This window comes from Rhinoderma darwinii, chromosome 9 (genome assembly GCF_050947455.1).
Source record: "Rhinoderma darwinii isolate aRhiDar2 chromosome 9, aRhiDar2.hap1, whole genome shotgun sequence".
In the NCBI taxonomy this organism is placed as follows: domain Eukaryota; kingdom Metazoa; phylum Chordata; class Amphibia; order Anura; family Rhinodermatidae; genus Rhinoderma; species Rhinoderma darwinii.
This window is the reverse complement of record NC_134695.1, coordinates 14,725,262-14,746,136: the sequence shown is the minus strand read 5'-3', so window position 1 is coordinate 14,746,136 and position 20,875 is coordinate 14,725,262. Positions and strand designations below refer to the sequence as shown.

Below are 20,875 nucleotides of genomic sequence, written 5' to 3'. Positions count from 1 at the left end.
ACTAATGCTTTGTAAAGTGGTAATATTACATCCCTGTCCCGCGAGTCCATGCCTCTTAATACACGACAATATCCTTCTGGCATTTGAAGCAGCTGATTGACATTGCATGCTGTTATTTAGTTTGATTTACAAGTACACCCAGATCCTTCTCAACAAGAGAATCCCCCAGTGTAGCTCCCCCTAAGACATATGATGCATGCAGGTTGCTGGTACCCAGATGCATAACTTTACATTTATCTACATTAAACTTCATTTGCCAAGTGAACGCCCAAACACTTAGTTTTGTTTAAATCCGCTTGCAATTCACGAACATCTTCCATAGATTGAACTATATTACATAGCTTGGTGTCATCTGCAAAAATAGAAATAGTGCTATTAATCCCATCCTCTATATCATTAATAAATAAGTTGAATAATAGTGGTCCCAGCACTGAACCCTGGGGTACACCACTTATAACCGGGGACCATTCAGAGTAGGAATCATGGACCACAACTCTCTAGATTGAGAATTGGCTCAAGGACCGTATCCAATTACAAACTATTTTCTAAACCTAAAGTCCTTAATTTACCCATTAGACGTCTATGAGGGACAGCGTTAAATGCCTTTGCAAAGTCCAAAAACACTATATCCACAGCGGCCCCTCTGTCTAGTCTTCTGCTCACCTCTTCATAAAAACAGATCAGGTTAGTTTGACAACTTCTGTCCTTAGTAAAACTGTGCTGGCTGTCACTTGTAATACTATTTTTGTCACATATTCCTGTATATAGTCCCTCAATAGCCCCTCAAACATTTTCCCCACGATGGATGTTAAGCTTACTAATCTACCGGGGGAAGACCTAGATCCCTTTTTGAAAATAGGCACCACATTTGCCCTGCGCCAGTCCCTTGGCACTATACCAGTCACTAGAGAATCTCTGAATATTCTGAAAAGGGGGGCTGAAATAACTGAACTGAACTCATTAAGAATTCTAGGGTGTATCCCATCTGGTCCCGGGGCCTTGTGTTTATTTATTTAATACAGCTTGGACCATAACTACATTCATCCAATTCAGTATATCAACTGATATATTAACAGCAGCGGCTATATCAGCTGCTCTTCTGTTGAAAATACAGAGCTAAAGAACCCATTTAGTAACTCTGCCTTCTCTTGATCCCCTGTGACCAACTCCCCATTACCACTATTTAGGGGTCCTACATGTTCAGACCTTGGCTTTTTTGCATTTATATACTTGAAGAATTTTTGGGGATTTGTTTTACTATCCTTGGCCACCTGCCCTTCATTTTGTATTTTTGCTAATTTTATTACATTTTTACAGATTTTATTACACTCTTTATAATTGACAAACGCTACAGCTGTACCGTCAGATTTGTATTTTTCAAATGCCCTTTTTTTTTCATGTATTACCCATAAGAGACAGTTTGTGGGTTTAATCCCCGTTCAGGGGGTTTGAGCAGCGTAGGGACCCACCTCACAGAGGTTGTTGCGGATGGGTTCACACAATTTTATTTTTTATTTTTTTTGTAAGTCTGTTCATCAGCAATGCATATTTATAGTGTTTAGCTGCCATTGGTGTTCGCAGAGTGCTGTCACCGTTTTTGTGTGTGTGTATCCGGCACTCAACAATTCTTTCTTGAAACAGAAGTATTTTTCTTTGCAATCCACAGACATAAAGATGGCGTTTCGGTCAAAACAATATGACCTTTTTCAGATCTTCTGTAACCTTAATCAAAAATAACTTAGTAAATTTATATATGTATTACATATGTCATAAGAAATATAATTTCTATTTCCAAGTATTCTGACGTATTATATAACAAATAAATCGAAGTAAAACCACATTTAATTTATGCGTATATAGTTTAGATAAATCTTGAATGGCAACGAGATTAGTATTCAAACTACTCATAGATACTAAAGTATGTTACATACATACATACATACATACATACATACATACGACAAAGGAGTGGCACCAGGTTCACCCCATGAAGATGAAACACAGTTGTTTTATTAACCTTAATTGAGCGATATATCGGTTGACCATAGAACCTTTTTTCCTTCTGTTTTGTGGTGAACCGAAAAGCTCGTTCATCTGCTCATCATATAGTTTTAAAAAAGTAAAATATTATAGTTTGTCTGCAGCACATCTCCCTGTGTAAACAGGGAGACGCGCTGCCAAGATGATGATGTATGGAGACGAGCGATCAGAGTAACGATCAATCTGCTGTCTCGATCTGCACCGGCCAAAACCTGCCGGTGTAATGGGGCCTTTGCATGAGTTGATACATCAACATAAGCTGGGGCAATAAAACTGAGGTTATAGGGGTGATTACTTAGGAGTTAAGGGATCTGGAATCAAACTGATGGGGGATGTGATGTGTGTCCATGAAATGGCTCATAAATCCAGTTGTTAGATTGAGGCCTTGTGTCAATGACTGGAATGTCAGCTTGAATTCCCAAATTGTTCTTTCTCTGTAGTTCTTAGGGTATGTTCACACAGAGTATTTTGGTGCTGTTGACGCGGAAACTGGTTCTGAAACGGTGCCAAAATGGGAGACGGAGGCATTTTTTTTGTTTTCCCCGCAAGCAGTTTTTAAGGAGCAACATGCCCGATCTTCGGGCGTTTCCGTCTCTGACCTCCCATTAACATGGGAGGCAGAGAAAGCGGTTTTCGCAGCGTTTTTTGCCTGTGGTGCTCAATGGCCGCGGCCGAAAAGCACCACGAAAAACGCACCAAACTGCGTGCAGGTAGGTCCAAATCTGCCTCGAAATTCCTGAAGGAGTCTTGAGGCAGATTTTTCCGCCTGCAAAAAACTGTGTGAACACTGCCTTCAAATGACCCTTGAGTATTAGGACCTTTAAATCTGCCAAACTGTGGTCTGGTCCAGAGAAGGGTTTCCCCGCGGTCAACGAATGTATCCTACCTACAATAATTTTGTCTTTTTAGACAAGTATTTAACATTGCATATGGTTTCTGGCTAACTCGGTACTACGCAATTTTTTTAATTTTTTATTTCAGGAAATGTTTTTAGAATTCTCTAGAAAACCACATGTGCATATACTCTATACATGTAGCAATTTTTCATGTTCGCACTGTGTGTGAATGAAAAAATTATTTCCCCATTATCTCGCATCTAACCTGTATTTCTTCACAAAAAAATGCATCGAAAGATGCCTGAAAAGAGCCAAAAAAATTGTGTGTGTGAAACTAGCCCTCCTGGCAGATTTTATGGATCGCAAACTGGTGCTGGACCTCTATTCTGCGCTATTAAGAACATGCTGTTAGAGATACTCTGCTTTTAAGCAGCTTAGTCTCTAATATCTTTTGTTGCGACGGCATTAGTGGTACTTGCATGTGGTGGTCCGATCAGTTATTCAAGTCTGCTGATTAATTCTTTCCAGACCACAGATTCTCAAACCTTGAGGAGCACTTTTCACCCTGTCAATGCTATTGCAGATGACTAACGGTCATCACATTTATAACCCTAGTTTTCTAATGTACTGATATGACCCCAATAGTGGAACTGAACTGTTTGATACTGTCCTGTTATGTTTTTGTTTTAATGACTTGGTGTTTTTGTTTATTCAGGGGGTTTGACATTGGAAATCATTTTTGTGAATGGATGTATGATTACACCTATGAGAAATTCCCATTCTTTAAAGCCAAATTTTCAAAGTATCCCATAAAGAAACAACAGGTAAACTGGTTTATGTTATTAGGTTTTAGGCAATAGCTGGTATAGGGCACTACAGTTTTTTTTTTTTTGTTTTTTTTTTCTTGTTACATAATTGTTGGATGATAAGCCATTCTACATATGGGCATAATTAGAATGACAGCGCCACCCTTCAGGGTTCCTTTTGTTAGGCCCCAGTTACATGACCGTAATTTTGATCCGCAATTGCGGATCAAAATCTTGATCAATTCACTTCTATTTCTTCTCGTATGTTTACGGGTAGGTGTCTGGGCCGTATAAAAATAATCTGCAAAAAATAGCATGTCCTATTTTTTGGATTTTATGGACCGTGCTCCCGTACTTTCCCACGACTGTCAGTGGCCGGCCGTGCCCGTAATCATGGACCGTGATTGCGCCTTCGGCCATGTGCAGGGGGTCTCAGTTATTTTTGCAAGTGCAATTCCACTCGCCATGTTATTTCAGCACATTAAAGTTTTCAAAAGATTTACTACTTTTGACATTTTAACTGTGGAATACTGTTAATTTTGGTCATTGACATTAATATCGTATCTGACTTCTTTTTTTTCTCTTCCCCCCCCCCTCTAGCTTCACTTTATATCTAGCTATGTAACAGCATTTCAACCTGGGTTTGAAAACATGAGTAATGAAGAGAGAAGTAAAGTTGAGACTGAAATGCTAATTGAAATTAACAGGTGAGTTTTTCCTGAAGAGAAGAGCACTTTATATTTATAAAGCACTTCAAGGGGTTCTCCACTTTGGGCAATCCCTCTTTTATTTAGAAGGGTTCTCCAGTAATCTTTTCACAGGGTGTCCTGGCTGAAGGTGTTAAATTTCCCTTCAGTGCCAACATGTGGACAACAGAGTATTATAATTCCCTTTTGAAATTAATAGCCTGTCTATGTAAGGCAGACGTTGGAGGTCCCCCAGTGATATGCACTTTGTAGCTGCCATCCATTTGGACTAAAGAGACCCCCCCCCCTCCCATTTTGAACCCTATATTAACTCCTTAATAACCAGACTGCTTTAATTTAACTGCAAGTATTTATCATGATTGGCTGATCATTTTCTGCTTTGCGCCAGCCCCATAGAAGCAGGTGTTTTTTTTTGTTTTGTTTTTTAACGGACTCCCTGAAAGGCCAGTTTAGTCTCTACTATTGCTAAAAGATCATTCATACAATTGATTGGCTGCAATGCGCTGTATCATGTATTTGGCCAGCTTAAAGCAGCACTCCCACAGAATCTTTTATTCTCTGGCCCTTTGGAAAGGCACACTATGTAATTTTCATACTAATGGCTGTATTTGTGAGTTATCTACTCCCTTCTGGTCCTCAGTTATGTCATGTGACTAGGAATAGGACTCTCGAACTGCCACAGTGTCATGTGTGGACACGAACTCAGTTTTTCCATTAATTTCTAGAAGACTCCCATCGAGGCTGTGATAGTAATGAATAGAAAAACTGACTTCCTGTCCACACGTGAGACGCTATGATAGTTGGAAAGTCTTTTTGCCGGTCACATGACAGAGCTGAGGACCAGAAGGGAGCAAATAACTCACAAATACAGCCACCGGTAAGAAGATTACCTTCACCACAATTTATATAATGGGTCAAAGAATAAAAAAAATTGTGAATGCTACTTTTAAGAGTGCAACGTCAGAATTAAAACTATCATTAACAGTTAAATAAGAGTACCGTATTTTCGGACTATAAGACGCAGTTTTTAGCCAGAATAAATCTTGCTAAAAAGTCCCTGCGACAGCGCCAGGCCCCCTGACGGCCCCCTTCCCGACCCATGATGTGCCGGCACATCATGTGGAGGGGATGATGTATGGAGCGGGCTCGCGCTGATTCCGCTCCATACACTGTAGGTGGCCGCTTCTGACACGCTGCTCTAACGGCCAGGAACGGTTCCTGGTCGTTTAACTAGTTAAATGCCGTCAATAGCGACCGCGGCATTTACCGTGGTTTTCCCATGAAGGACACATGACATATCCACAGGATATGTTATAAATGTCAGATAGATGCGGGTCCCAACTCTGGGACCTGCATCTATCTCTAGAACGGGGCCCCCTAAACCCCGTTCTAGCTTACCCGGCTCCACTGTCTTCTGGCCACTTCACTTCCTGGTTGCATGGTCGAGTTACGCAAACAAATTAACTCGCTGACTTAAGCAGTTTCCGTAACTCCCATACAACTAAATAGTAGTTACGGAAACAGCGTACCATGCTAACGATCGATGTTTCAAGTCCCTTAGGGGAACTAATAAAATGTGTAAAAAAAAAAAAAAGTTCAATACGTTTTCAGGAGTGTAAAAATGTTTAAAAGTAAAAAAACAAAAACAAAAACCTTTCTCATTTCTCTCCAAGCACAAAGTAAAAATAAAAAGATGATAAAAAAAAATTGGTATCGCTGCGTCTGTAAAAGTCAAACTATTACAATATATAGCATTATTTGACGCCCACCGTGAACGGCGTAAAAAAAAAAAAATTTAAAACCTCAATCGTTGTCTTTTGGTCACCATAGCACTAAAAAGAATTAACTAAAAAAATGTATCTACAAAATAAAATGGTGGTAATAAAAAACTACAGCCCGTCCCGCAAAAATAAGCCCTCCCATCACTCAAACGATTAAAAAATATAAGTTATGGCTCTCAGAATGTGGTGAAACTGAACACATTTTTTTTTTCTTAACCAATAGTTTTTTTCTTTGTAAAATATGTAATGTTAAATGCTTTTGTGTCAAAAAAGACCAAAGTATAGCAGATATGATACCTTCTTTGTAAAATGACATTTTTTCCTATTTTCTGTTGTCTAAATCCAGGGTGCGTCTTATAGTCCGAGAAATACGGTATTTTTAAAAAAATTCTAAAAATAGGATCCAACAAATAAATAATAAAAATAAATGTGATCCTTGTGTGAGCGAGGCAGACAATCTTGAACAGTTGACTTCCCTGAAGCACACTTGAGCCAATACCATGAGTACCTGCAGATACTAATCCAATACAGTATACATTTATGCTCTGGGACTGCAAATAGCATATTCTGAGCTACAGAATAATACAATTTATGAATTTGTTTAGGTTTGCTCTTGCATCCCATTTCTTCTGGGGTTTGTGGTCTATTGTTCAAGCAAAAATCTCATCTATCGAGTTTGGGTATATGGTGAGTATTGAAATACAGAATGTTACTGTTTTAATGGAATATGATGACCTGAACATACTGACATTTTTAGCGTGATTTACAAGCCTGTGATTTGAAAGCTGCATCTGGACTATTAGGGTATGTTCCCACACACATCCTGCAGTTTTTCTGCAACAGAGAATCTGCAACAGAATCTCTAGAAAACCACTGGCATATCTGTAGCAGAAATCCGTACCAAATAATATGTTTTTCCCTCTCATATTGCTGCGGAAACGCAGCGGTTTTACCTACGGATTTAGTGTTAAGCATTGGTTACAGCAAAGTATACGTGCACCTGCGGATTTCCGGCGGTTTTTACTGCGTTTCTGCTGCGTAAATGCTGTAAAAACAGCAACAACAAATCTGTTGCAGAATTTTTGCTTCCCATTAGTCTATGGGCCAAACACACAGCATCTCCGCACAGAACACGCAGCATAAATTGACATGCTGCGGTATTGAAAGTGACACCGTAGAACACCTTCCGCATGATTATTTTTTTTTTTTCCACAGCGTGGGCGTGAGTTTTTCCAATTCTCATTCACTTTGCTGCTACTGTAAATGCTGTGGAATTTTCGCACAGAATTCCATTGCGGAAATTCCGCAGCATTTACGCTATGTGGAACCCCGGCCTTATACGCCTAAGCTGGTAATAAATTAGAAGTTGACATTTTTACATTAAACCTTATGGAAGACTTGTCAGGAGTCTTAGCAGTAGATTCCTACTCTAAATGTTATACAGTTATAATTGGTGTACCCCATGGTTCAGGGCTATTATTTAACTTCTTTATTAATGATCTAGAGGATGGGATTAATAGCAGTGTTTCTATTTTTGCAGATGACCCCAAGCTATGTAGTTCAGTTCAGAAAAATGTTCATGAAATTGCAAGCCGACTTGGATAGATTAAATGTTTGGGAATACACTTGGCAAATTAGGTTCAATGTGGATAAATGTAAATTTATGCATCTAACCTGCATGCCCCATATGTCTTGGAGTTAAACTGGGAGAGTAGACAAGAATTTTAGTGATCATAGACTAAATAATCGCATCCAATGTCAATCAGCTATTTCTAAAGCCAGCACGATACAAGGACATATTACCAATGTACAAAGTGTTATTGTGGCCTCATCTAGAATATTCTGTTCATGGAAATTATGCCCTGGAGTTAAATAAATATTAAACTAATGAGTATCTTAGTTATGAGGACAGATTAAATGAATTACATTTATTTAGTCTTGAGGAGAGACGTCTAAGTTGTGGGCATCATTAACTTGAACAAATATATAAATATTGTTTTTTTTTTTTATACAGGCCATGTAAACTTTTCCATGTAAAATTCCCTCAAAAGCCAATGTGGCACGAACTGTGCTGCAGCGTCTTTGGCTCTTTGCCTCTCTCACTCTGCTCCTCTCTCCTCCTCCACTCTCCCATAGACTTCTATGGCCAATTGTAACCTTCTCACTCAGTAAACTGATTGTCCGTCAGAGTGAGTGAACAGTTAGGCTAGATTCACACGAGCATGTTCGGTCCGTAAAGGACGGAACGTATTTCGGCCGCAAGTCCCGGACCAAACACACTGCAGGGAGCCAGGTTCCTAGCATCATAGTTATGTATGACGCTAGGAGTCCCTGCCTCACTGCGGGACAACTGTCTCGTACTGTAATCATGTTTTCAGTACGGGACAGTAGTTCCACTCAGAGGCAGGGACTCCTAGCGTCGTATATAACTATGATGCTAGGGGCCCGGCTCCCTACAGTGTGTTCAGTCCGGGACTTGCGGCCGAAATACGTTCCGTCCTTTACGGACCGAACATGCTCGTGTGAATCCAGCCTTAGAAGGTGGGTGTAAAGAAGCTTGAGTGGGGAGTTGCGTTTTTTCTCTAATGATGTATTACAACGTTTTGTATATTCGCTTGTACTATAGATTTTGTTAAAAATGTTTTTAAAAATTTGTCAAAATTTGTTAAAAAAAATGGGTGACAATTTAAGAACTGTAGAATGACCTACCTTAGGAACTGGGAACAGAAGTAACAGTAGATGGCTAACGTTTACCCATACCCCTTCTCTTAATTCACATCCGCTCCTATCACTTGGTTGAACTTAATGGACATGTGGTTTTGTTTTCAACTGTATAAACTATGTAAGGGTATACTTTACTTGCAATACGTTTGGCCTCATTGATGTGTGCGTGATAAACCTTTGCCAAGGATGATGCATTATCGCACATGAGCTACTCTGTGGACTTCTTCACCTTGTAGAAATATAATAGAAAGAGATGACTTCTCTTCAGTCAGGGGCAAACTGGTAGTAATTTGAAAGGGTGGTGCAACCAGTGAATTGTGATTGCATTATACTGTATAGCTCAGAGATGCAGCCAGTTTTACAGTTTGCTGCTGGTTTTTGCAACTACTATGTTGACAATCACACCACTAACCCCATATAACATAATGGGGAGAAATGTATTCATGTAATTACACCAAAACTGATTTTTATTTTTTTTAGTTTGTGTCGGAAAAAGAACAGCGGCTCCCAGTCGCAGAGTGTGCAATTCAGTAACGAAGCCTTACGGCACCAGGTACAACCTGGTGGGTTGCTGCACTGTATTCCTCAGGCTGGCATGTCCGAATGCCACTGCTAATATACACTCTTCAATACTGTTTAGGCTGCGGTATCCTGACTTATACTGGCCTTATGGGATACATATGTCCACTTGTATATGGGCATATTGGCATATCCATTAGATTGCTCCATTGCATAAGTTGAAGCTGCTCCATACGTAGTGCGTGTGTGTTTTTAAAAAAAAAAAAAAAAAAAAAAAAAAAAAAGCCTGTGTTTTTTCTTACGTTAATTAGATTACCGTATAGTACCAGATGAAAGGATGACCTGTTCCAGAATGCAAATTAACAGAGCAAGTAGAACTGTGAACTTCGATCTGGGTTATAAAGGTATATTTAGACTGCATACTTGTTGCCAACATTTCTATGACAAAAAATAAGTTCCATGAATCTTAATGGGGTGGTTTCTGCAGCATATGAATGGGTTTCTGCAAGCCCCGTTCAGATAAAAAAGACAGTCACAGAAATTTCTGCAACAAATCTGCCGCGTGTGAATATACCCTAATACTCATTTTCTACTGATCTTGCGTTACAGCTTGTAATGAAATGTGTTAGGTTACTGAACTTTTTATAAAGAAACGAAATTGGTACAAAACATGCATAAGACTTTTTATTTTTTTATTTTATTTTTTATCTAGTTCATAAAGATGATTTTTTTTTTTCTTGTTTTGTTTGCTAAGGAATATGCCATGGCAAGATTTGATGCCTATTTCCTACATAAGAAGAAGTTGGGACTGTGATTCCTACCTGTATGGATGACAATGATTGGAAAATGACCCAGCTTCAATACTTCTGAATATCATGTTTTCTGTAAAACCACCTGCTCCAGATACATGAAACACACACCGGATGTTTACTATAGCATCTTGAACCTGTAATTCAAGTAAATATTGTCTTGGGTGGAGTACAGCGGAGTAGTCCTTTGCTCTTGCATGTATATGTGATTAAGAAGCTCCTAATGAATTGGTTGGATTTCAATGAGTCCTGAAGTCTGCCGATTTGTCTCCCATTCTGACCATTGGGGGGAAAAAGACATTTATTCAATAAATCATCATGCAGTTTGGCTTAATTCATGGCAATGATGTAAGTGTTTTTCGGTCTTTTTAAAAACTGAATGTATATATTGTGAAATTGTTAAATATCTTGTAGTAATTTTGATTTAATTTTTTTTCTGAATTTTAATAGGGTTTTTTGCACACATTCCTTCTTTTAAAGAACTCTCTGGGCAGTTAATTTCTCAAATAGTATGTTCTTTGAAGCTTATAATGGGCACCGCAAGATGTTCTGCTATTGACCATTTAATCTATCTTGATGCAAATAGCAACTACACCAGCTTGGCCAAGTTATACTCGCTACAAGGGGCATTTTGTAATACATTGTACCATGTGGCTAGTTGAAGAATCTTTTACACACTAAATGTCACTTCTGCAATTTTAGATTTGAACTTGTAGGATACTGTTCGCTTGTTGCTCATGATGCAGCTTGTTATACAGTAATGTAATCGTATGAAAGTGGGATTGTACCCTGAGGCTACTCGCTAACAATAAACTGAACCGAATTGGCACCCATAATTTATTGTTTAATGCATAATAAAATATTACAGCTATTGTAATGTTAGTGTATAATAGCGAACCTCTATAAACAATTTATTCTGTTCCCAACGCAAGTATTTTGGATATAGAAATGGCCTTTGTCAACAATTCTGCACTGCAAGCATGTAGAGTTATATTGGGGTAGCCTACTTCCCTGGTCCAGACTTTTACTTTCCTCTAGGATGCTGGAAGATATTAAATAGCTTGAAGGATGCAAGCAGGGCAGACCTAAAATGGGTCGCAATTCGAATGTCTCTTTATTCTTACCTGCTTATATTGACCGTGTCAAGCACAGTCTACCAGGCTAAGTGGGTTTTAGTTTAAACTTTACTTTAGGTTTATCTGTAAATTATTTCATTCTTTACTTGACAATTCCTTTAATGAATCTCTGAGGTTTTCAATAATGTGACTAATTACAGAAATACTGTGTATTGATAATGTACTAAATTGAATTAAGAATGTGTGCAACTTTGTTTTATTAGAGGTGTTAAAATCCATGTATAAATAGGATAACTTAGTCATGCATAAAGCCTACGGGCACACATTGTGCAGGGAGCATGCAGTCATTTGATGCGGAGAGAAGTTATGAAAGCAGTACTGGCTGAATAGCGTCAGGAAGAGCAGACGGTCAGGTACTCATACCATATGTATTTAAAGGGTGTCTCAGCAGTTTTGTCCACCCCCACACAAAAAAACGCTAACCACAATAGATAGCGATCATGGAAACTAGTGTAATCATGCCTATGTTGCCGATCCTAGTCCTTCCATAACTTTGAACAAGTAGCTTTAATTTCCCACATGTCCTATGCAAATGAGATGGCAAGTGTCCCTCAAACAGTGAAGTGCCCTGCATTCTGCTGTAAACCCTCCCCAAACCCAAAACAGCTCTCCTCTAAGGTAATAGCGGAAGGATATTCCAATGTTAAGAGCTAGTGAATCTATATCGACTCCCCTTTTTGTGTTTTATGCAGGTTCATCATAACCGCGCAAAGGAGTACTTTTTCTTAATTTCAACATAATTACAGTGGTCCCTCAAGTTACAAAGTTAATTGGTTCCTGGGGCGACTATTTCCAGTTGAAAATATTGTAATTTTAGGTAAATTGAGAAGGTTCGTGAGGCGGTTGAAATTCCAAATGAAAGAGCCCAGAATTGGAAGTCTAGTAGATCCTGATCTATGTTCGTGAATCTGAGAAACTTCTGGAACTCTGTATAGATTGGGATATGATGGTACGTGTCCTTTAGGTAGATTGTGGCCATGTCTGCATTTTTTTTTTTTGGTATAAGGGGAGTAGTTGAGCAACAGGATTTCATCTTGAATCGTCCGTAGGTTATAAATTTTATTTTAGAGGTTTTAAAATTATGGTGGTCCAATGTGTTGCATCTGGTTTTTTGACAAGAAAAATACTTTAATAATGTCCCTTCATTTCTTCCTCTTAAGGATTTGGAGTAATTATATTCACTTGTAGGCATTTTACTACTCCTTCCACCAAATTTATTTTTGAGGTTTGAAGATGATTGTCTTTTGTAATGACTAATTCTGTAGGAGCGTAGGAGAACTTCTATATCCTGTGTGGGTTGTGTTCAACACCGAGGTGTAGGCAGTTATTTATCGTTAATCCTGGATAAAAATCTGAGATTCTGGCTCCTACTGTATTGGCTTGTGTAAAGGTTCAGACAGCACCAGATATGTGGAGGGATGGGGTTTTGCACGGATAGGAGCCAAACCCGAAGAGGAGTATAAGAGTACCAATTTTGAAACAAAAGTTATCTATTTTGTTTTTAATGCCCGTGCCGAGTGAGACGTTTCGGTCTAAGCGACATTCATCAGGCACTGAGCCGTGCTGAAAAACTGCCTAGATGAGCGCTAGTGGTGCTGATAGCGGCTGGCCGCTGTGTCAGAGCGCCATGACACTGCGGCCAGATGCTATCAGCACCACTAGCGCTAGTCTATGCAGTTTTCCAGCACGGCTCAGTGCCTGATGAAGGTCGCTTAGACCGAAACGTCGCACTCTGCCACTGGCATTAAAAACAAAATCAATATACCTTTTTGTTTCAAAATTGGTGTGCCGGATACTCTTTTATACCCTACTGTATTGGCGTCATTGTTTTATCCTGAGCCTCTTCCCGAATTAAAGAAGATGTTACCCCCTACCTCCTTTCGGGTAGCTCCATCTACCCATCTTGCCTTTTTATCTCTGTAATTCTCTTGGTTTCTAGTGGGATGAAAGGATTCCCCCTGCTTTTTTTTTTTTTGCTTTTTTTTATTTTTTTTTTAAAGAGCTTGCCCTCTGGTAGAGCATTCTTCTTCTTTTCTGAGGATTTTTCAAGTATATTTTCTAGTGCTGGTCCAAACATGTAATTCTCTTCAAATGGAATGCCACATACTTTTGGCTTTGAGACATTCTCTCCTGACCACATTTTTAGCCACAATTCGCATCTAGCTGAATTGGTGAGGGCACCCGACTTTGCTGCCACCCTAACTGCCTCGGCTGAAGCATCCGCCATGAAAGCCATTGCCATTTTTAGTACGGGAGTAGACTCTATGATATGATCCCTTGATGTTCTGTCCTTTTTAAATGGTCTTCCAGCTGTTCAAGCCATATACAGATGGACCTGGCGACAGAGGTGAAGGAAATATTTGTTTTTAGTAAGGACGATAATGTAACATCTGAGCAGGCTTTCAGCATTTCTATCCATGGGGACTTTTAATTGTAATGAGACCTCGAAGGACAGTGTGGTCTTCTTTGCTACTTGTGCATCAAACTTTGGGACTTTCTCCCAATCCTGAATGTCTTCAGGACTAAAGGGAAACGGTTTCCTGATCTCTCCTGGGATAGTCTCTTTTCTAGTTCTTCCCATTCGTTTTTAATAAGTGACTGAACATTTTCCTATATTGGAAATACCACTCTTTTTTTTTTTTTTTAGTTTGGAGATCAGTGAACATTTCATCCTGCACCGATCTCGGTTCCTGGCCTTCCTCAATATTAATTGTATTTCTAACTGCTCTTAAAAGCGTCTCAGTATGTTCAAAGGAAAAATTAATATTTCCTGTCTTTAGAGGGAGTAGTAAAAGTGTTTGCCTCACTAGGATCCTCCTGATAGCGGACAGCGGTAAGAAGGGCTCAGCCCCTTCACCTCTCTCATGATAGTCCCTGTGTAGGGACAGGATAACACTAGGGAAGGCGGGTGGGAGTGGCTTTTAACCTCCTATTTTTCTGTCCCAATTATGGCCAATAGTCCACTCCTGTGCTGCTGTCATGGAGGTGAAGGGAGAAAAGATGATTTACCAGATAACCGAACGCATGTTTTCACATATAAAATCAGAAATACTGTAGCTGCTGGCGGCTGTAAATCACTTTCAACGATAAGGACAGGAGCTTCTTTAGGAGCCAGTACGGTGTACCAGAAATATAACATGGAGCCACCCTCACCTGGTATCCAAAGAAGCAACTCATTCTGGCGCAGATAAAGAGCAGTACAGGACATGTAGTACTGTACTGTAGAGGTGCTACTAGACAGCGAATCAGGGCATGCACTGCATTACAACCGGTGTTTCACCAGTAAAATGCCCATGCTGATTGGCTGGACATTTCAGCCAATCACACACAACAGAGATCCAGATTTTTTGTGGCGTTGAATGTGGTTTCAAGTTACAATGACCCAGGAAAGACCATTGTATGTTGAAAATATTGTAACTTGAGGGACCACTATACTCTATTAACTGACAGAACTACTGGTCTCATACATAGATTGTAACTCTTGCGAGCAGGGCCCTCACTACTCCTTGTTTGAAATGTCCATTAGTATTGTCACTAATGTCTTATCTGTACATGTTCCCTCTGATCTGTAAAGTGCTGCCGAATATGTTGGCGTTATATAAAGATGATGATTACTGGTCCTCAACCTCATACACTTTGCTGAGGACCAGTAGAGGCGCCAATCTATGGCAGAGAGGGGTTGGAGTTAGGTTTACAGCAGATAACGTAGGACACGTCCCTATTCTGCGGATGTTTTTCAGCTCATCTGCATACGGCGCGTGGGCGTTTAAAACTACGCTTTTTTTTTTCAGTTATGAATGTCAACATAGGTATGTTTACACTTTACAGATTCCATGTTGGCTATCTAGAGGTGTAAGCTGTTTGGTAAGTCAAAACTGCTGCCTTCCCTAATGTGAATTTATAATACTGTGACATACAAACGATGTACTTAGTTTCTTTTTAGAGCTTGTTTACAAAAGCATATTTAGGTCCACATGCTTTTTTTTTTTTTTTTTTTTTTTTTTTCCCTTTCCTCCTCTCTTACTGGCACAGCTCAGCAAGTAAGGTTTTCTCCTCTGCTGGGTTCTGTGATAGACTAGGGGCATAAATGTACTCGTGTAAATAAGCCTGAAACCAATGCATTAACTTTATCTATTGTCAATATATAAAATCCCTGATGTGCAGAAACGTTTAATTTTTTTATGTATTTACTGTACGTGTAATGGAAATCAAAATAGGCATGCACTTTTATTTTACATGAAATGTAAAAGTTGTATTTTTATATTAAAAATATATTGATGGTTATCGTGTCTTAGTTTTTCTACTTTTATTTTCTTGAAGCTAATCTTTATTTGAAACTAAGTACTATGCACACCAATAGGGAATTTTTTATCCAGGTAATTAATTTATTTATTTGTAGCCAGTGACCGTGCGTGCGACGTTTCGGTCAAAACCTTGACCTTCCTCAGGCACTATAGAATTAACAAAATTTATATAAGTATTGATTCCGTAGTGAGTGGTAAAGAATGTCGTCAGTAACCATAAAATCAATTATGTACAGATCACAGATGTAAATAAATCTTCATATGAAGCAATGTCAGTAGTAAGTGGGTACTGAAAGATCTATGTGACACAGGTTACTGCAGGTCAAACAAATAATGAAAAAAAGAAAGTTTTCACGGAGTGAAACACACCTATATAATAGATATTCGGCTATGCATATAACAGTGTGTATTGTACAGAAAAAAATCATAAATTGCACGGAGAGCTTGCAGGTCATCAGATAAGACATAATAGTTCAGTAGCAGAATGCTGGTGGAAAGTTTGTAATCAGCAATGTATAGTAATCATCTGAAACGGTGGTAAAGGAAAATATACAGGCAAACCAAGAGATATATAATATAGACACTAAACAGTGGATGGATCTAGGAATGGAAAGTCTCGTCTATAGTATAAAGATGTAGAAATGTGTTGTCGAATAGAACACATAATTATGTATAGGGAATTTACCTTTAGTCAATGCTGGTCCTGCGTGGCTGGCGCTGTAAGATTGGCGGGTAACCGCTGTGTGAGGCGCTGCAGGGAAGTCCGAAAACCCCTCTGTTATATATCCTGCTGTGCAGTCACATGGCGTGCTTGGAACGCACAGGTAGAACGCACCAAAACCGGATGTTGTCATTAAAACCGGAAGTGGTCATAGCTGTATGCAGCCTGCTGCTTGTAGCCTGTGTGAGTGCACATGGCTAATTTGCATATGCCGATTTTACAGCAGGGGAGAAGAGAACCTCAGTGCTGGGAATATCAGCTGACTGAGAGGTAAGACAAGTACATGTTTATTGTGGCAGATTAACCCCTACCCGCACCAGGACGTAACTGTCCGTCGTTGCGGGAGGTTACTTCCCGCACGAGGACGTATAGTTACTGAGTATTTCCCGGTGCACACTGTCGGCGACAGTGTGCGTCGGGAACAGGGAGGTCAGCTGTCACCGACAGCTGACACTCCCCTCTTGCCGGCCAGCGGTCCTTTGCCGCTGATTTCGGCAATTAACCCGTTACATGCGGGGCTCGATTGCGATCTCCGCATGTAGCGGGTTTGTTGCGCATCAGCAGCCCCCATGCAATCGTGGGGGCTTCTGATTCTTGTGATGGCACCCGGGGGCCAGACAACGGCCCCCAAGTCTGCCATGTATGTCAGCCTATGAGGATCAGCCTCTGCTGATCCTCGTAGACAAACTGTCAGAGTGACTGTGACGTCACACTGACAGTTGGAATACATTACACTACCTACCGTGTTTCCCCGATAGTAAGACACCCCCGATTGTAAGACGTATCGGGGGTTTCAGGGGGGTCGGCTAATATAAGCCGTACAAACACGGGGGTATTGCCGCCTCCTGCCCACTTCCGTGCCGCCCCCCTCTCCATACGTCACCGCGCCGTCCCCTGCACTTGCTCCTGCTGCAACTGCCGGAATCGAAGCGCGCGCCGATTCCGGCAGTTTAACCCATTAAATGCCGCTGTCAATAGTGACAGCGGCATTTAATGTGTTTGACAGAGGGGGGAGCTCCCTCTGTCACCCGATCGGCGCCCCTGCAAACAAATCGCGGGTCGCCGTCGGGTTTCCATGACAGCCGGGGGTCTAACAAAGACCCCCAGGTCTGCCTTCAGCATCTGCCTGTTAGGCGATGCCGGAGGCATGACCTAATAGGTTGCCTGTCAGTTTTACACTGACAGGCAATAATGCTTCGGTATACTAAGTATACCAAAGCATTATATATGCGATCGGCACATCGCATAGTGAAGTCCCCTGGTGGGACTAAAAAAAAAAATGTAAAACCGTTAAAGTTTGTGAAAAAAAAAAAATAAAAATTTCGACAATTTTTCTACAATATAAGACATAGACATAGTAAGTAAGACATAGTCAGGCTTTTGGGGATAAAAAGAAAGTAAGACACTGTCTTACTTTCGGGGAAACACGGTAGGTAGTGTAATGTATTCTAGCAGCGATCAGAGCTGCAGGTCAAAAAAAGAAAGTGTAAAAAGTAAAAAAATGTTAATGTTTTATAAAAGTGTAAAAATACGTTTTTGTTTTCCTATAAGTCATTTATTATAGGGGAAAAAATGAAAACGTTAAAAAGTACACATATTTGGTATCACAGTGTTCGTAACGACCCAAACTATGAAACTATGTTTATTTTTCCGCACGGTGAACGCCGCAAACAAAATAAACGGAAAACTGTCAGCATCGCTATTTTTTTGTCACCACCCCTCCCAAGATATAGAATAAAAAGTGATCAAAAAGTCGCATTTACCCCAAAATGGTACCAATAAAAACTACAACCCATCCCGCAAAAAACAAGACCTCCCACAGCTTTTTTCACGAAAAAATAAAAAAGTTACGGCTCAGAATAGCGTGTCTCAGAAAATAAATTATTTTATAGAAACGTAATTTTATTGTGCAAACGCTGCAAAACGTAAAAAAAAACTATACACATGGTATCGGCGTAATCGTACCGACCGGCAGAATAAATTAAAACTTAATTTATTGCGCACGGTGAACGCTATAATAAATAAAGAATTTAAAGCGCCAAAATCGCTGTTTTTTGGTCACCTTCGCTCTAAAAAAGATCCTGAGGGGCCAAAATGCTCACTATACCCCTAGAAAAATTCCTTGAGGGGTGTAGATTCCAAAATAGGGTCACTTTTGGGGGGTTTCCACTGTTTTGGTCCCTCCAGGGCGTTGCAAACCCGACACGGCACTGAAAACCAATCCAGCAAAATCTGCGCTCCAAAATCCAAAAGGCCCTCGTTCCCTCCTGAGCCCTACTGTGGGTCCAAACATCAGTTTACGACCACATATAGGGTATTGCCGTAATCGGGAGAAATTGCTTTACAAATGTTGGGCGGCTTTTTCTCCTTTATTCCTTGTAAAAATGAAAAAATTCTATGTTTCCACAGAAAAATAGGTGATTTTCATCTTCACAGACTAATTCCACTAAATTCTGCAAAAAAACTTTGGGGTCAAAATGCTAAGTATACCCCTAGAAAAATGCCTTGAGGGGTGTAGTATTCAAAATGGGGTCACTTTTTGGGGGTTTCGACTGTTTAGGTACCACAAGACCTCCTCAAACCTGACATGGTGCCAAAAATATATTCCTAAAAAAAGGAGGCCCCAAAATCCTCTAGGTGCTTCTGCGGCCTGTGTTTCAGTCCATTAGGACACTAGGGCCACATGTTGGATATTTCTAAAATCTGCAGAATCTGGGCAATAAATATTGAGTTGCATCTCTCTGATAAAACATTCTGTGTTACAGATTTTTTTTTTTATTACAAATGAATTTTGGCAAAAAAAATTAAATTTGTAAATTTCACCTCTACTTTGCCTTAATCCCTGTGAAATGCCTAAAGGGTTCAAATACTTTCTGAATGTGGTTTTGAATACCTTGAGGGGTGCAATTTTCAAAATGTGGTGATTTATGGGGACTTTCTAATATATAAGGCCCTCAAAGCCACATATGGGGGATGTTAACTAGTAACTATTTTGTGTGGTACTACTATCGGTTTTACACGCAAATACATTTAAGTTTAGAAAAATGCTAATTTTTGCTAAAATTTGAAGTTTTTCACAAATAAATATTGAATTTATCGACCAAATTTTTTCACTAACCTAAAGTACATGTCACGAGAAAACAATCTCCGAATCGCTTGGATAGGTAAAATAGTTCCGGAGTTACCACATAAAGGGACACATGTCAGATTTGAAAAAAATCATCTGTGTCCACAAGGCTTTGGCTGTGTCCTAAAGGGGTTAATGTCAGTTGTGGACATGTTATTACTAAATGTTTGTCAATGTAGTAGAGAGAATAGTGCAGGACTGTTTGCAGGGAAGTATTAGAACTATTCAGAGATGATAGGAGGGATAGATAGAATCGGACTGTGCATCATCGAGGAGGAACTGTGTCAGGTTGTAAAGGATACAGGGATATGTAGTCTATTTTTCTTTGTGCCACAGGAACCTTGAACAATGATTTTAAAGAGGCTCTGTCACCAGATTTTGCAACCCCTATCTGCTATTGCAGCAGATAGGCGCTGCAATGTAGATTACAGTAACGTTTTTATTTAAAAAAAACGAGCATTTTTGGCCAAGTTATGACCATTTTTGTAGTTATGCAAATGAGGCTTGCAAAAGTCCAAGTGGGTGTGTTTAAAAGTACAAGTCCAAGTGGGTGTGTATTATGTGCGTACATCGGGGCGTTTTTAATACTTTCACTAGCTGGGCGCTCTGATGAGAAGTAACATCCTCTTCTCTTCAGAACGCCCAGCTTGTGACAGTGCAGATCTGTGACGTCACTCACAGGTCCTGCATCGTGACGGCCACATCGGCAGCAGAGGCTACAGTTGATTCTGCAGCAGCATCAGCGTTTGCAGGTAAGATCGACTTACCTGCAAACGCTGATGCTGCTGCAGAATCAACTGTAGCCTCTGGTGCCGATGTGGCCGTCACGATGCAGGACCTGTGAGTGACGTCACAGATCTGCACTGTCACAAGCTGGGCGTTCTGAAGAGAAGAGGATGTTACTTCTCATCAGAGCGCCCAGCTAGTGAAAGTATTAAAAACGCCCCGATGTACGCACATAATACACACCCACTTGGACTTGTACTTTTAAACACACCCACTTGGACTTTTGCAAGCCTCATTTGCATAATTACAAAAATGGTCATAACTTGGCCAAAAATGCTCGTTTTTTTAAAATAAAAATGTTACTGTAATCTACATTGCAGCGCCTATCTGCTGCAATAGTTACATAGTTAGTACGGCTGAAAAAAGACACATGTCCATCAAGTTCAACCAAGGGAAGGGAAAAGGGAAGGAAAAATTTCTACACATAGGAGCTAATATTTTTTTGTTCTAGGAAATTATCTAACCCTTTTTTAAAGCCATCTACTGTCCCTGCTGTGACCAGCTCCTGCGGTAGGCTATTCCATAAATTCACAGTTCTCACTGTAAAGAAGCCTTGTCGCCTCTGCAGCTTGAACCTTT

At 40.0% G+C, this 20,875-nt stretch overlaps 1 protein-coding gene across 3 annotated transcripts in view; it reads left to right on the top strand.

The window, feature by feature from the left end:
• Positions 1–11,058, top strand: part of LOC142660620 (choline kinase alpha-like) — a 62,159-nt gene extending 51,101 nt beyond the window's left edge. For all 3 annotated transcript variants that reach the window (XM_075837302.1, XM_075837304.1, XM_075837301.1), the window contains 4 exons: positions 3,592–3,700; positions 4,283–4,389; positions 6,776–6,857; positions 10,168–11,058. In XM_075837302.1, the coding sequence (XP_075693417.1) occupies positions 3,592–3,700; positions 4,283–4,389; positions 6,776–6,857; positions 10,168–10,227 (358 nt within the window). In that variant the 3' untranslated portion in view covers positions 10,228–11,058. The remainder of the gene's footprint in view (positions 1–3,591; positions 3,701–4,282; positions 4,390–6,775; positions 6,858–10,167) is intronic.
• Positions 11,059–20,875: the final 9,817 nt, after the last annotated feature.